Here is a 15,051-nt window from a genome sequence, read left to right as displayed (position 1 = left end):
AAACCACGGGCTGCGGTTCAGTCAGCTCCAACCACCACGAAAACACGTCGATTGGGCCACCCTGCTAGTCGTGGTGAATTTTTTCTCCTAAAAAAACCGAAAGTTCCCAATCGGTAGAAGAGACTTAGTTAATCGTTACGAGGGAAGAATTTGAAAACTACAGGCCATAGGACTGAGTCAAGCCACATAGACTGTCTGTAATTATCACTGAGGTCAACTCAAAGTTCAAAGGATTCATCACACAGAGGACCATGAAAGAACACATGAAGGCTCTCCAGAACTCTTTGAAATGTAGTTTCTATCCAGATCACACGCGTGTGAAGTAACGAACGGATAGGCTACCAGCAATCTGGGGTTCAATATGTTTCCGACAATCTCGTTCATGTGAGCGCGTTATTGTGCCCCAGAACCCAAAACTTCCTGGTTATCCATCATCATCATCATCATCGACAGCATGACATCAGTGTTCAACACTGATGCTTCACTGGTTATCCGCCATGAACGTACGACTCAGACTGTCGTCTATCGACCTGAGAAGGCGAGATGGCTCAGTGGTTACAGCGCGAATTTACTAATCGGTAGGTCCGTGGTTCCTCCGCTATCTAGGCTTGGGAACCTGGCAGTAACCCAGCCCTCGTGCTTCCTTCAGGTGGCATGACAGGTAGGCCCCGAAAGGGTGCTACAGCTGAACTGATTGATTGATTTGATTCTACTCGCCTGTCTGTCCCGTATCTTCGCAGATCACTACAGTTTATTACACCGAGGCTCCTTTCACAACCCAATTTACCCCAGGGAGAGCTATAACAAAGGTCAGATGGTAGCATATATAAACGAAGAGTCGACGTAAACTGCGACAAACATTGTTGCTTATTCTGCGTAACTACAAAACAGCGCGATTCAAGAAGGAAAAAAAGGATAAATGATTGAGACAAATTTTCAACCATTGTACAATATTTCAGTTGAGGAGTTGAGTTTTGATTGAGGAGAAAAAAACTGCTGACTAGAGGTGAAAAGTGGGAGAAAAAGGAAGTCGCGCAAGTCGAAAAACACCTGATTTAACACGATATTGAAAGGTGGAACTTCATTGGAGCAATGAGAGAAAAGTGGACAGAACGCAGTCGGATACAGTTCCACCAGGCTGCCACGTTTCATTCTGGGCGGTGCTACCCACACATAGCTGAACACACAGCCCCCAATGAGGTGTATTCAATCTAGGGTGTGGAACCTGAAGCTACCGGGTCCAGTTTGAGTGGAATGACAGATTCGACGTCAAACAGACCATAGGGTGGGAGACATTTCAGATCGCTGGTCAGGCGGCGAATCAAATTACGACTGAGGCCCACATCAACCAGTAGGTGGGCATTTGAGCTGTTGCTGAAAAGTGAGTCGGACTGGGGACTGGGCAACAGTCTGGGCAAACCCAACTCGACAACCCAGTGTATAGGAGCGTTCCGCAGAGAGTACTGCTCGGTCACAGAGACACAACGAGGCATCAGATACGCGACGCGGGTGATCGCGTGATGACGTTGTAGCCACTGGAGAAGTTGTGAGTCCACGGGACAGGTTGGGTCATGTGGACTCATGGCCGAGTGTCCCAAGACCACCAGATCGATGACAACGTTGGATGGAAGTTTGGTGACAGCTGAAAAGCAACACGATCAGGTTAGTTGGTGGCTGAACTGGCTAACAGCCAGCTAAGTAGTGCCTGAGAGAGCGAGCGGACCAAAATGAGAGAAAACACGATGCGAAAAAGGACAGCTTTTGAACAGAGCTATCCACAACGCCAGTTCGTTATCATTGACATAGAAGAATGACAGGCACGAAAAGATAAGAGGTCAAAAGGCGGCACAAATACCAACTGGATGTTGAAGGCATTAGATTACAAGACAACTCCCAAATAATGGCTCACAGACGTTTTGACAAACTTACTGCTGCGAAAAAAGACACTCTGCAGGTGATGCTGTGCTTCACCAGTACTTTCCAAGTTGCTTGTCTCCCCAGTGAGGAGACTCGTTAGTTTTTTATTGAGATTTCCTCGTATGGGTCAAATCACTTTACGCCGAGAAGCGTTGCATAGCTAACTATTTTGAACCTCTGATCAGTTTGAACAAGATAGTGAGAACAACAATGTTGCAAGATGATTTCATTTCACACAATCTCGTCTGGCGCAATATGTGTGAAAAGGAATAAAATGAAACGAAATACAGAATTAGTTGCACCCTTCATATGGAACTAAACTGGAACGCAACCGATCAATAAGACAAATGTATTCTCACAGTGACTCTAGGGTCTTTCTGAGCGCATGGTGCGGCTTTGAGTAGACTAATCAATATCACATCGAGCGAATTCACTCCGTGTGGACAAGTGCCTCGTGCCTTGAGCTGAAGGGTAAAGTAAGGTTCAACTCTATGTTCTGTCTTGACTAGATGCCTGGTAATCGATGACTTGATCCTAGACTCTCCAATTGAAATTGGGATCAGCTGACTGGGTATGAATTTGTTTACTCGCGTTTCTAGCCTCCGGTAAGTTCTACCAAAGTATGCTTCCCCGCATCTGCAGGTGATTTGGCGAATACAATGACTACTTAACAAAACTGACGTTGGAATTTTGATCAGCTCCAATGGCATAACTATTGTGTGTGCCCTAAGGACCGACCGTGCTGCAGTGTAGGTTCGGTGCTGTGATTTGAACCTCTTTTGTGATCATTTAGAGTTTGTGAGTAGTCTTCCTTATAAATGGAACGCAAGGTAGCCTGGTCCAGCACATTCAGTTAACATCATAAATGGGAGAATCAGCTGGATTCCGTCAAAACCAAGTTAGTGTGCCAATAACAGTATGTGTTGATAAGTCGCTAGTCTGCTCCCTGGATGAGTGTAATCATAAACACGGTCAACCCTCAGATATACTGCGGTATCCCGAATATCGTGCCATACGGAATGCGAGGTGACCTGGGCTTCCAGCACATTCAGTTAAGCGGACCATCATAAAACGGGAGATTTAGCTGGATTCGGTCAAAAACAAATTCGTGTGCCAATAACGGCATGTGTTGATAAGTCGCCAATCTGCTCTTTAGATGAGTGTAACCAGAAGCACGGTCAACCCTCACCAGAGAGACATTTGACTCCCAGGGGAGAAGACACACACACAGGAAGAAAGAATCGGTAGTGGGGACCGAGAATAAGTCATCCTGCATCTTTTGCACTATCAAAAGAATGAAAACGGATCTCATGATACGCATGAGAACAGGTCGAGGTCGCAACGAGTTCAGCAACTCACAAACATCATCTGAATCAACCAGGGGTGATCCGGAGCTAGGAGAGAATAGAATCACCAAAGTACTGCAGGCGCAGAGCATCGGCAAAATTGTATCCATATAACACGAACGTCCCACTACTTGCATCCTCAGTGTGGGATTGGTTTCTGATGTCAATTGCTCCATCCATCCGCTAAATACATTCATTTGCGAACAAATTTGGTTTCGCGGGAGACTTACCTGGAACCCAGTTAGTTGACTCTCTCGTCTATGATGTTTCTAAGCCACTGAATGTGCAGCACCAGGCCGCCTCATGTTTCAGTCGGCACCATATCCGAGGTAACGCAGTACATTTTCACAAAAGACACTACTCATAAGGTTGCTGAAAATCTTTCGACAGCCCACGACCGGTTTCGTCCTTCTTGGGGCTCATCAGGTAGGCGCAGTCCCCGAGTTTCCGTCAACCTTATGGTCTACTTGAACCCAAATTGCATTTTATTCCGTTTTGCACTTACTGCGGCAGACGAGACTGTACAAAATGATTTCATTCTGCAACGCTTGTTCTCACTAGTCTGTATCTTGGTGGGCTGTCCGAAAAGGACAGGTCTTGATCCAAGACCAAGGTCTAGAGCTACCGAATGAGGAGGGGGAAACTCTCAAGCATAGAGCGCTAATGAGGTGAGCTAGAGGTAAACCACAGCCACTCACACGTGGAACGCCGGAGTAGTTTGAGTCCGGGCATGCGGCTAATCCACATCCGATTCAATGGGCTATAGTCTAACGCGTCGTTTGGATGGGACGACAGCTGATCCAGAGCCAAGCAACTAGCCAGTTCGGAATCTCCGTCCGAAGGCAGCAGATGGCGTGCGGATGAATCGGCGTCTGCCCCTGCCACAGCCCCATCGTCAACCCCCTCATCTTCATCGTCCGTGCCCTCTTCGCTGTTGAACTGATCATCTTCCTCCAATCCATAAGGATTCGGTCGTGGGGCCGTTTGTATAGCCAACTCCAATTCGGCTCGATAGACCGCGTCTAGACCGTCCGTCTGGGTTGGATGATCTGTAGCTGCCACTCGGGGAGCAATGAGCAAGACACATGCACCACGAATGGCGAGTAGTCGCGCTAAAGTGATAGCCAGAGCACCGCCCAAGTGTGGACCGTCTGGAAGGACCAGGATTCGAGCGGGTGGACGCTGTACGGAACTAAAATGGAGGTAGAAGGGGGCAACGATGAAGGGGTAATGTATACTGACTTCTAATTATTAAATCCTATAGGAGAGGATGGAGGAATTGCTAATATTTCCCCAACTGAACGAAGGTTGATTAATATAAATGAGAAAAAAAGAAATAAACTACGATGCAGTTACAGGGGATTCCTGATCGGTAAATCCTGGTCCAGCTAGACGATCTTATTTCCTTCGCTGATCAAACTGTCTTGTTACAGAGGCTGTAATACCACCCGTACGTGGAAGAGACTAGTAAGTAACAGAGAAAGCGCATTACCGAACCCGACAGACATGCTCGTTTTATTTTGCCTCAAAACACAATCCAATGTGAAAAGCTAGAATAAAGATTCAGTCCTAGAAGAGAATACTACGGTTATGTTTGATCATTCTCAGCTATAAACTCACCGAGTATGCACCAAACCTTTCTGAAACGAAAGTTGTCAATAATCTTTCTTGGTAGAACAATGATCATAAACTTGCTGAAGACTCATCGACAGCTGGACAGGTTTCGTTCTTCTTAAGGTTTATGAAGTAGGTGTAGACCCCCGAGTTTCGGTTTGGTAGAACAATGATCATAAACTTGCTGACGACTCATTGACAGCTGGACAGGTTTCGTTCCTCTTAAGGTTTATGAAGTAGGTGTAGACCTCCGAGTTTCGGCCAACCTTGTGTTCTTTTTGACGCAATTCGCGAAATGCACCCATTTACATTACTTTCGATGAATGCAGAACGACCTTGAGTAGAATCTCTGCGACTCGATATGCTTACGTCCACCGAAAAGATGGTGTGTTTGTGTCGACTGTCTAGTCAAGGCTAACCGAAGGTCGAACAAACTATATGCGTGATCGTTCAGTTGTAGCACCCTTTCGGTGCCTAGATGCCATGCCACGTGAAGGGCTGGGGTACTGCCAGGTTGCCCAAGCCTGGACAGGGGAAGTTGAGAGACAGGTCGGGTTCGAGCTACGGACCTTCCGGTCAGTACATTCGCTCTCTAACCACTTGGTCCATCTCGCGTGATGCGTTGACTTCAGCCTCAAACCGCAGACGTACGCTTGTCCCATTGACAAATCGAGTGGCATTTTGGTAACAACAGCCACCAGTTTGGTCCTTTTATTCCACTACTGCAGAAGATAACACAGGGTGACTAAAACATCGAGAATCAGCCTCGATATATTAATGTCATGTTATTCTATTAGTGTGTAACCAGATTAAGTATCCCACACAAGGCTAAGGCTTTACGAATTCAGGGCGAATCCACAATCCTTTCGTTTCTGGCCTTTGACGTGTTCACTGGATAGGCAGTCAGGCGGTAACGTATAGAAAAAAAACAGTAAGATCGATAGAGAAGCAGTTAATGAGTTATGAGGACATGATGATAACTTCGATAAATCGGGAAGTGGGCAATTTGTCTGGTTGTACACAATCTATTCTAATCAACATCGCTGGACTTCAGGAGTACGGAAAACTATTATTGTTACCAGTAAGAGAACCAACGAGACGAAAGTATGCTTCCATTCCAACTGGTTCAACCGATTCCTAGGTCCTGACAATTCTTTTTATGTGACCGTATCCTCTATGAAGATTTAAAGAACAAATTTGGGGATCCAAAAGTGCCATTTTGAATTTGTCTGGCGAGGCGGAATGAACATACCTAGAGCAAAGACAAGCCCCATCGAAGACGGGACAAACTTTTGCTCACAGGTCTGATGTTTTAAAGGAATCATCGGATCGTGTCGTGCTTTTTACACTTACCGCTGTGACATGATTCCCGAAGAGCGCAACTGTCGCATAACATGGTCAACCAGGCCACGGCCAGCGGTTTCTAGCAATCGACCCCAAGACAATCCATGAACTAACTCCAGAGACGGGTGCTCAGACAATGCACCCGAGGGGTCTTTGCCAGTAGCCAAGTAATGCAACATTCGATAGTGGTCAGGGGCAGGCAGTACAGGAACGCGAAGACCGGTGGGAGTGTGCCAATGTCGAGAGATTCCCGCGGGAACGGCGGAGCAGATGGCGGTAGAACAAATGCAAGCATGCGTGCTGGTCGAATCCGGGGGTGCCTGAGATGAGGGATGATAATAGGGGACTGAATGTTCATGGCGCTGTTTGGATGAAGACAGAGTGGCTGTATTTGTTGTCATGGTACAGTCGTCGTAGTACTCCTTCGATTTTTTAGGAGCATGGCGCACTGTTCCTTCTGGGGATAAAAAACAAGGGAAAAAACCGGGTTAGAAAATTGAGGAAATAATATGAAAGAGAAACTGCACGAAAACTGTAAGGAATGTATGGTTCTAGTTACGTTAAATGAGCTCAAGATCAATTCGGTTGACATTAAAGTTCAAATCGAAATCTTTCAGCTCCGGTAAAATTCCGGTGCCTAGCTGCAATGCCACCCGAAGGAAGCACGGGGGGTGCAGGTTGCCAAAGCCTAGACAGGGGAAGTAGAGATGGGTTCGAATCAACCGGTCAGTAAATTCGCGCTTTAGCCAAAGAGCCATGCCGAGTGGTTACAACCCATCATCCGCTTCAAATTAAGGCCCAACGCTTTGCTGGGTTTTGTCAACCACTATGTAATCATTCCAAATACGAAGCTGAATATGCGGCAGAAAAAGATGATCCAGTGTTTCCGAATCAGATGAGTGACAAATCAAAACTGTCACGCTCGTGTTGATCAAACCTGGGCAGCCGAAGTAGCAGAAGGCAATTGGCAAATTTACCGAACAATTTCGGAAATATCAATCTTGTTGTCAGTCACGGATTTCAGCACAATAACTGCATTAGGAAAAACCTGATCTACCACTTCCATCGAGGAGTATACCTTCACTACCACATAGACTGGTAAGACAGACAACCCTAACCCAGGGGGCGAGATGGCTCAGTGGTTAGAGCACGAATTTACTGACCGTTAAGGTCCGTGGTTCGAAACCAACCTCTGCCTCATGGACCGTGGTTCGAAACCGACCTCTGCCTCTTGGACAACCTGGTAGTATTTCAGCTCTCGTGATTCCTTCTGGTGGCATGGCAGTTAGGCACTGAAAAAGTATTACAAACCAACCTGCTCGTTTTTAACTCGCAAGAAGTCTTCCCACTGACGGGGACAGGAAACACTCCTACAAAGACAACGTCCAGACAGAGATCAGAAGCTGGTGGGTTACAATCAATACGTTTCGGCAGCTCCACTAACTCCACTGATAGCTATTTGTTGGGCAGAATCCTACACCCGAACCGCCTGTCTTACCTCACACAGTCGACCGCTGCAACAAATAGAGAATCGGGCTGGTGGCTGGCCCGCCATCAAGGTCATTCCTGACTAACCCATGAGTGGAGACAACCACATTTCAGTGTCCGCAGCGTCCCAGTTACAGATGCCTCGTCCAGAAGGCGTCACTGCATAACTTCATTTATAATGCGTTCGACAATCGTTGGAGTTTTCTTCGGTGTCCAATAATTTTGCTTGGAATGATCTCAGAGCCGTTAATCCGCCATTTCGTTTGGATTAACCATACTTCTCGTGTCTGCAACTCCAGAGGACCCACTACGAGTATGTTGCATATGGTGGGACTCTCAAGTTCGAAACCGGACGCTCTTTTTCTGCAGGTCCATCATCCATCACTGTTTATCAGACCGGTGTGCACGAAATGATGGATCATAGCGCAACTTACACCGTTTCCGTTAGCTACTGTTATCGGGAAACAGCTAGTGACCGTTTGCTTGGCACGCAGCAAATTCTCTTACGTGCTGTAACCAGCCGTGACAATTTAATAGTTCTATAATGACGATATTTTCCCGGATTAGCTCTGAACCTTCCAAGTCAGTGTTCCCGTCAAAACAACCATCAAAGGTGCACACGCGGATTCGGCGCAAAACCCGATTAGCTCTGAACCTTCCAAGTCAGTGTTCCCGTCAAAACAACCATCAAAGGTGCACAGCGCGGATCAGCGCCAAAACCCGATCAAAACAGTTGTACAGGGTGTCGTATGTAAAGGTATGTGGAGACATTCTGGAAGTTTCGACGCCTTCTGGATGCGGAATTGGCAACCGACATGTGGCAGATAATTGACTATGATTGGCTGTTGGGTCTTTCGGCCAATCGGAGCTCCCCTCGATGCTACGCCGGCGGAGGATGTATCCCGGAATCCAGTTACGGATGTCTGTCACTGTTGTCGCGGACCAAAACTCTTCGGCCTTCGCTGAAGGAGTACGCGGTTGTGCCATGGTGCCGGTTGAACTGATTCTCCACTCTCGTACTGTGGACCATACCCACTTGTGGTCCTTGGTAAGTAGCTGGCACGGCAGGCAGAAAAGAGCTGTAGTGACTGACGAGATCGAGGAAGGGCCTGAGGGAAGTAACGTCTGTGGGTGCTTGCCTATGTTTGAGGGCATTGATTATCTCGGGTCTGGTCGGCGGCCGTGTTCGTCAATAATGAAACCGAGGTAATACATCGGTCGCAGGAAGAAGGTGCATTTTCCTCGGCGCACTCTCAAGCCGTACTCTTGAATACGACTACGCACGCAATGAAGGCGCTGTTACAGTTCCTCGAGGTTTGAACCCATCACGATGAGGTCGTCCAAATAGGCGGGCGACGCCGAGGGAGTCGTTCAACATCGTATTCACGATCTGTTGAAATGACTGGCGTTGTCTTGACATCAAATAGCAATCGGGTGAGGTGCGCATTGGTGGTCAAAAGTTCTCGTGATTTTTCCTCAACTGCAACCTGGAGGTAGGCATCAGCCAAATCAATCTTCGTGAAACATTCCCCCATTCAGTTTCGCAAACAAGTCGTCCGGAAGAGGCAGAAGGTGGATATCCCAACAAGTTCATACTCCCTCAATGGAAATGTTACCACTCGCACACGGTTTGTCAGAACTGCCACAAGAAACACAGCGCGTGCAATCAGATTAGCACCCACTTGGATGATGAAAAGGGGTTAGGGTAAGGGAACATGGCGAGGATGCTCAGGTCATGGGCTACATCTGCTTCAGGTCTTCATTGAAGTCATACACAGGCCTATTGAGAGATGATATAGAGAAATAAGTTGGTTGCTAAGGTCATTAAAAAACTTCCAGTGCTTGACCATCAGTGTTTTCGGAGGACTGAGTCTGGTAGAAACATCGGATCAAACCGTCAAACGGTTTTCGGAAGGAGTGACTCGTCCCTGACAGTTGGCTGAGCATACTCCATCGCTCGCACTGACTTGGTCACGTGCTCCATATGCTAGTCGATCGACCGCCTGGACAACCGTTCTTTCACAACTATGCGAAGCGTGGAAACGAACCATGAGAGGTCAAGGAATGACTTGGCAGCGAACTACCAGCAAATTAAGCTGTGCAGATCACCCTGTGTCCGGAGGCCAGCCGCCCCTAATAACCAAACAGCATGTCAATTGGACCGATTTGTTACGTGCGGGCTACGGACCAAACGAAGGCATGCCCTGATTGGTCAGAATGCCAGCCAATCTGGATCCGGCATCTTTAGCTCGACGCTTCTCGCCCCCCTCACGGGGATTCTAGCACGACCTTGTGGAATGTTCTGTAATTACCCTATAAATACGGTTGTAATAATCTTCCTTTGTCTCCATAAAGGGCTGCGTGAAGCTACCGTGCCTTTTGAGATACCACAGTGGGCGGAGCGGGAAGCCAAGTACCGACAGGGTGCAAGACAGTTCAGCAAGTCACAACACCTTGGATGGGGACTTCGAGACGGGATATGGCTCAGCCGCGTGCTCAATGACGCACACACACTCAAACAGTTGTCTCCAATACACAGTTTCCCCTCCCGGTGTTTTCAATGGAACGTCCACTGACACCCCTGCATTCATGAATCAATCACACCAACTACCGCCTCCAGTGCGTAGCTATTCAGCGAACGAAATCGTGGCAGCTGTAACCACATTCACAGCTGAATATAATGATGAGGTTACTGATAGGGTCTCAGGACAAAACGGAAGCTTCGGAAATTGTCCAGACAAGATTCAATCCCGTCGCGATATGACAAACGTAAGGCTTCTGCATCTAAGTGCTTTGACAAGCCAGATCCACGTGATCTGTCAAACAGCACACGGTAGGAGAGGTGAGCTGGACTGAACTTTCGAGCTCCTTTTGTTTTTCTCATCATCACATCACAAATTTTTTTCAGTCCGAGCACCACCGATCTACAAGAACATCATATTGAGGCAATAACCTCAGTGTAATCTCTCACAGAGACAATCCACGACATTCATTGCTCATTCACACAAGCCTACACAGACCCAAACTAATCACTGTCTTTCCTATGGCTCACGGCCTATTTGTATTCGCATTCCCAGTGGACGATTTTAACTGTACTCGTGAGCATGAAAGATATATTGTTGGTGGATTGCACGTTTTCACGGCAGACTGGAACCGTTCTTCGACGCTACTCTGCATCGACCCCAGGACAACATTCTGGGGCTTCTATACCGTTTCTCTCCATGCGTTGATTGACCTCACACGTCTCCAACACCTGTGGTCAGGCGTGACTGGAGCAGCCGCATGCGACAGCAGTGGATCTGGGACTAGCAGTGCTCTATCACGGGTGTCCGAGATGAAGACCAGATTGAAATCGGCTGACTCACTGCACCGTGGCGAAATTAGACGTGACTGGGACAGCGGCGAGTTGTGCACACTTTCTAACGAACGCACTACATAAGGCGCGACCCTCGAAAGACTAGGCTAGCTGATCGTCACAAGTCGATCGGCGAGGGTGCAGCTTAATCCGAGTGAACAGACATATGATATGATGAAATAGGCCTCATAAAAACACTCCTATAAAACCGAAGATTCAGATAAGCGATGAGTGACAAATGGATAAAAACCAGATGTAACGTACGGAGCAGAGGAACTCCAACACCATCCGGTCCTTCAGCAAAGTGCTCAGTGGACTGAATAGGCTGGACGGTAGCTGGACGTGGAGCGACGCCCCTTTGCATGTCGACCATTTCGTAGAACGCATTCTTGTCAAACATGGCCAAGTTTTTTTCAAAATCGAAATCCTCATCCATGAATTCTTCCACTCGAATCTGATCCCAATCGGCACGCGTGCCCGACTGTCTGTTTGTGCCACCAGGACGGTGGTTTGCAGTCGGAACAGGGCGATTATAGGTTGTTCTGTGCGCAGGTGCATGATGCCGACTCCCGTTCGGGAAAGGACCACACACGCCACGAGCTGTGACGTTCGCTCCACGGTACAGCGAGTCACTCTCGCCACCACTTGAGATTTGAGCTTCAGACACTGAATTAAAAGATCAAGTGATGGGAAGGTAAGAAAGCTTTGAAAAAATTGTTACGGAAATCAATCCATCAACGAAGAGAATCCACTAAATGCATACTATTACCAATCGAATCAGCCCTTGAGCAAAGTAAGTCCCCAATACGGATTTGCCGAACTTGGAAACCGGTATCACTATGCCCAGGTGTTTTCAGGACTGTTATTAAAAACTCGAATGTAGTCCAACGTTTCCAAAAAAATTAGTAAGTGAAGCAGAATCACAGCTAACCCTCATCACCCGGATGAAGAGTTCTTAAGGAACGGAATAGTGGTCCTTGTATGGATGTCACCCTTACAGGGGAAATGCTTTCCCAATGAACTAACCAGAATGTATTTTACGGGGGAAGCGAGATGGCTCAGTGGTTACGGTGCGAATTTACTGAGCAGAAGGTTCGTGGTTCGAACCCGACCTTTGCATCTCGACTTCTGTCTAGGCTTGGGCAACCTGGCAGTATCCCAGCCCTCGTGTTTCCTTCGGGTGGCATGGCAACTAGGCACCAAAAGGGTACTACGGATGAACGATTATTCAGCTTTTTTTTATTAATGTATTTTACTTGATTTTTGTTTACGACAGTACAGTATTGTTCCTTCATGCTTAACGCGGAAAGCCTTTCACAGGAAGTAAACTTTCTAAGGCCATCGATGAAAGCTGAAGTAGTTGCAGTGAAACTAACCGGTATCCTGTTGCGTGTGCAAAAACAATTTGTACGATGGGCGCATACCGTAGTGGTCCTGCATGCACCTCGAGGATTGGACTACCTTGCTCTTATACCCGAAGATAGGCTACTTTGTACTAGGTAAGCAAGTGACCATTCCTTGTGGAGAATTCGTCCTGTAAGTGAAGCCAATCTATGCTGAAAAGCCGAGAAGCAGTGCTTCTCGGCTTTTCAGCATAGATTGGCTTCACTTACAGGACGGATTCTCCACAAAAAATCCCAAATCTCCTCACGCTACCAACAACGAACCATTCGCTTCAGAAACGGTCGCGGAAGCGGAACAATGACCGATCTCATAAGCGGCTGACAGATATGGGCGAAAAGAAATAAATCTCACAAATGGAGCATACACTTTTCTGGTGTTCCGGAGAGAAAAAACGATTGAGGGACACGCGACACTTGTTAGTGGGATAAACCAAGATTACTGACCACTTCTGTTTGGCAAAAGAAAGGATGTTCCCTGTACAACTGAGTTATCTTTACGAAGGGGTTTCCGTGCATTTTGAGGAAAGTTTTACTGGACAGAAAACCAGTCTTTATGTGCATGTATCTCTGTCAGCTGTAACATCCTACCGGTGCCTAGCTGCCATGAACGAGGGCTGGGATACTGCCAGGTTGCCCAAGCCTAGACAGGGAAAGTCGAGAGGCAGAGGTCGGGTTCGAACCGCGGACCTCCCGGTCAGTAAATTCGCACTCTCACCACTTGGTCCATCTTGCCCCATGTTCTTATACATTGGCATGTATGAGAACAGTCATCGAAAGAGGCACTCTCTAAAGTAAACCGGCAGAAGTTATAAAACATCAAGTCGACCTTTGTGGTATGTTCAACTTGAAACGTTGGTCAAACCATTCGACAGTGCATGGTTGACTCAACTTTAGAAAGTTTTGGGACAAAAATGAGTAGAGATTGGGTCAACTTGAACAAAAAACAATACCTTGAGTCAACCAGGTTAAAAGTTGAGCAAAAACGGAAATCGTACTACACCTGATCCGTTCTTCGAAGAATAGATCAGGGAAGAGCCAACGTTATTTATCCAATAACAGAACTGCTATAAATTACTCACGTTGATTTAGCCTGTCGAGTGAAATGCTGTCTTACATGGTAGCTATTCCACTATTCATGTGAGTCTATGGGGAGGACTACTGCGTAGCAAGGAGGTAACATCCCAGATAGAGTCACGTTGCAGCTACATATCCCAGGTATGATCGATTTTTCACTGGAACCGGTCTCGAAGAGGAGAAGGCGCAAGTATTCTTGGATGAACTGACCAAAGTCATCCCGTCCTTTGGTATGCATTTTGCACCCACAAAGTGTAAGGTCATGCTTGTGGACGTGCAGTCACTGAACACGCCACTTACGATCCAGGGAGAGGTACTGGAAGTTGTGGAGCGTTTTACGTACCTTGGAAGTTGTATTAATTCTGATTGCAGTGTGACAGATGTGGTGAATTGTTAGGCAGGAATCCACGCGGATCCCACTATACCGCATGTCTTTAGGCGCTGCTACGGCCGAGAAGCCTAGCCCGCTCGAGGTTGGCCCAAAATTCGGGACGCTTGCCGGTCCGGCATCAAGACGAGATCTGATTGGTCAACAATCTGGACCCAACAGCCAATCATGACCCAGTATTGGCCGAATGCCGGTTGCCAATGGAGCTCCAGAACGCGTCAGAATTCCAGAAAGTTATAGCCGCTTACGCTATATATACGAAGCGCTGTACAACTGTTCCTGATTTCGTTTTGGGCGTTAATAGACCTTTTGCACCTTTGGTGTTTGTTTTGACGTGAACGCTAGCTTGGGAGGCTCAGACCGAGAACTAAGCTGAGGAAAATACCGTTACAACAAGACTCTTGAGGCATAGGCAAGGGGGCGATCGTAGTTTGAGGATATCCTGAGAATCGTCTGCAAACAAGACGCTGACACCGGGCTTTCAACGTAGCGTTTCTGCAATGTCTAGAGCGCATTACACATTTAGCAGTGCGTTTTTTAATGGACGTCAGGAACTGAAGTTCGCCCCGGTTTACCGGAAAGCTTGTGATTCGCACCCTACCTCGAGCTCTCCGTCGCTCATTGCTAAACCACTGGACAGTATTCCAGTAAAAGCCATCCACCGACCTTTTTTTCGTACGGGCTGTACTGTGAGCATACGCCATAGGATTGACGCAGTTGATTGGCCGTTACTTATGAAACAAATCACTGCCAAGCTGACTTCTCTTTCTTCACTCATCCTCCATCCCCATGCAGGCAACCCACTTCAATCCGGATGATGTGGATTTGTACACTGGAGTAAGTACTTTCACCGCAGCACCAGGGCTTTTTTCTTTCCTATTCTGCGGTTTCATCTAGGATATTGGCCAATCTGGTGCAGCTATGTTGTGTTTCACTAGGAAATTGAGTAGTAAAAGCCGTTTTTCGGGCTTTTGAGTCAATTCCAGTCCGCTTATTCCATCTTTTGAACTGACATTTTGTTGTTTGTATGCTGCCTGCACTAAACACAGGTGATCAGCTGTAATTGCTTAAAAATTGGCACTATAGCCCATGTGATTTGATCAGGTTTATTCGAATAAATGG

At 47.2% G+C, this 15,051-nt stretch overlaps 1 protein-coding gene across 1 annotated transcript in view; it reads right to left on the bottom strand.

Annotated features, from left to right (window-relative positions):
• Positions 1-829: 829 nt before the first annotated feature.
• T265_13995 (hypothetical protein) overlaps positions 830-15,051 on the bottom strand; it is a gene marked incomplete at both ends in the record, with an annotated part of 24,062 nt that continues 9,840 nt past the window's right edge. The window contains 4 exons of the mRNA XM_009171552.1: positions 830-1,642; positions 3,962-4,455; positions 6,231-6,678; positions 11,329-11,730. Of these exons, the coding sequence (XP_009169816.1) occupies positions 1,212-1,642; positions 3,962-4,455; positions 6,231-6,678; positions 11,329-11,730 (1,775 nt within the window). The remainder of the gene's footprint in view (positions 1,643-3,961; positions 4,456-6,230; positions 6,679-11,328; positions 11,731-15,051) is intronic.

Source organism: Opisthorchis viverrini (genome assembly GCF_000715545.1).
Source record: "Opisthorchis viverrini unplaced genomic scaffold opera_v5_127, whole genome shotgun sequence".
Classification (NCBI taxonomy): Eukaryota; Metazoa; Platyhelminthes; class Trematoda; order Opisthorchiida; family Opisthorchiidae; genus Opisthorchis; species Opisthorchis viverrini.
The sequence above is the reverse complement of the archived record's forward strand: the minus strand, read 5'-3'. Positions and strand labels throughout refer to the sequence as shown.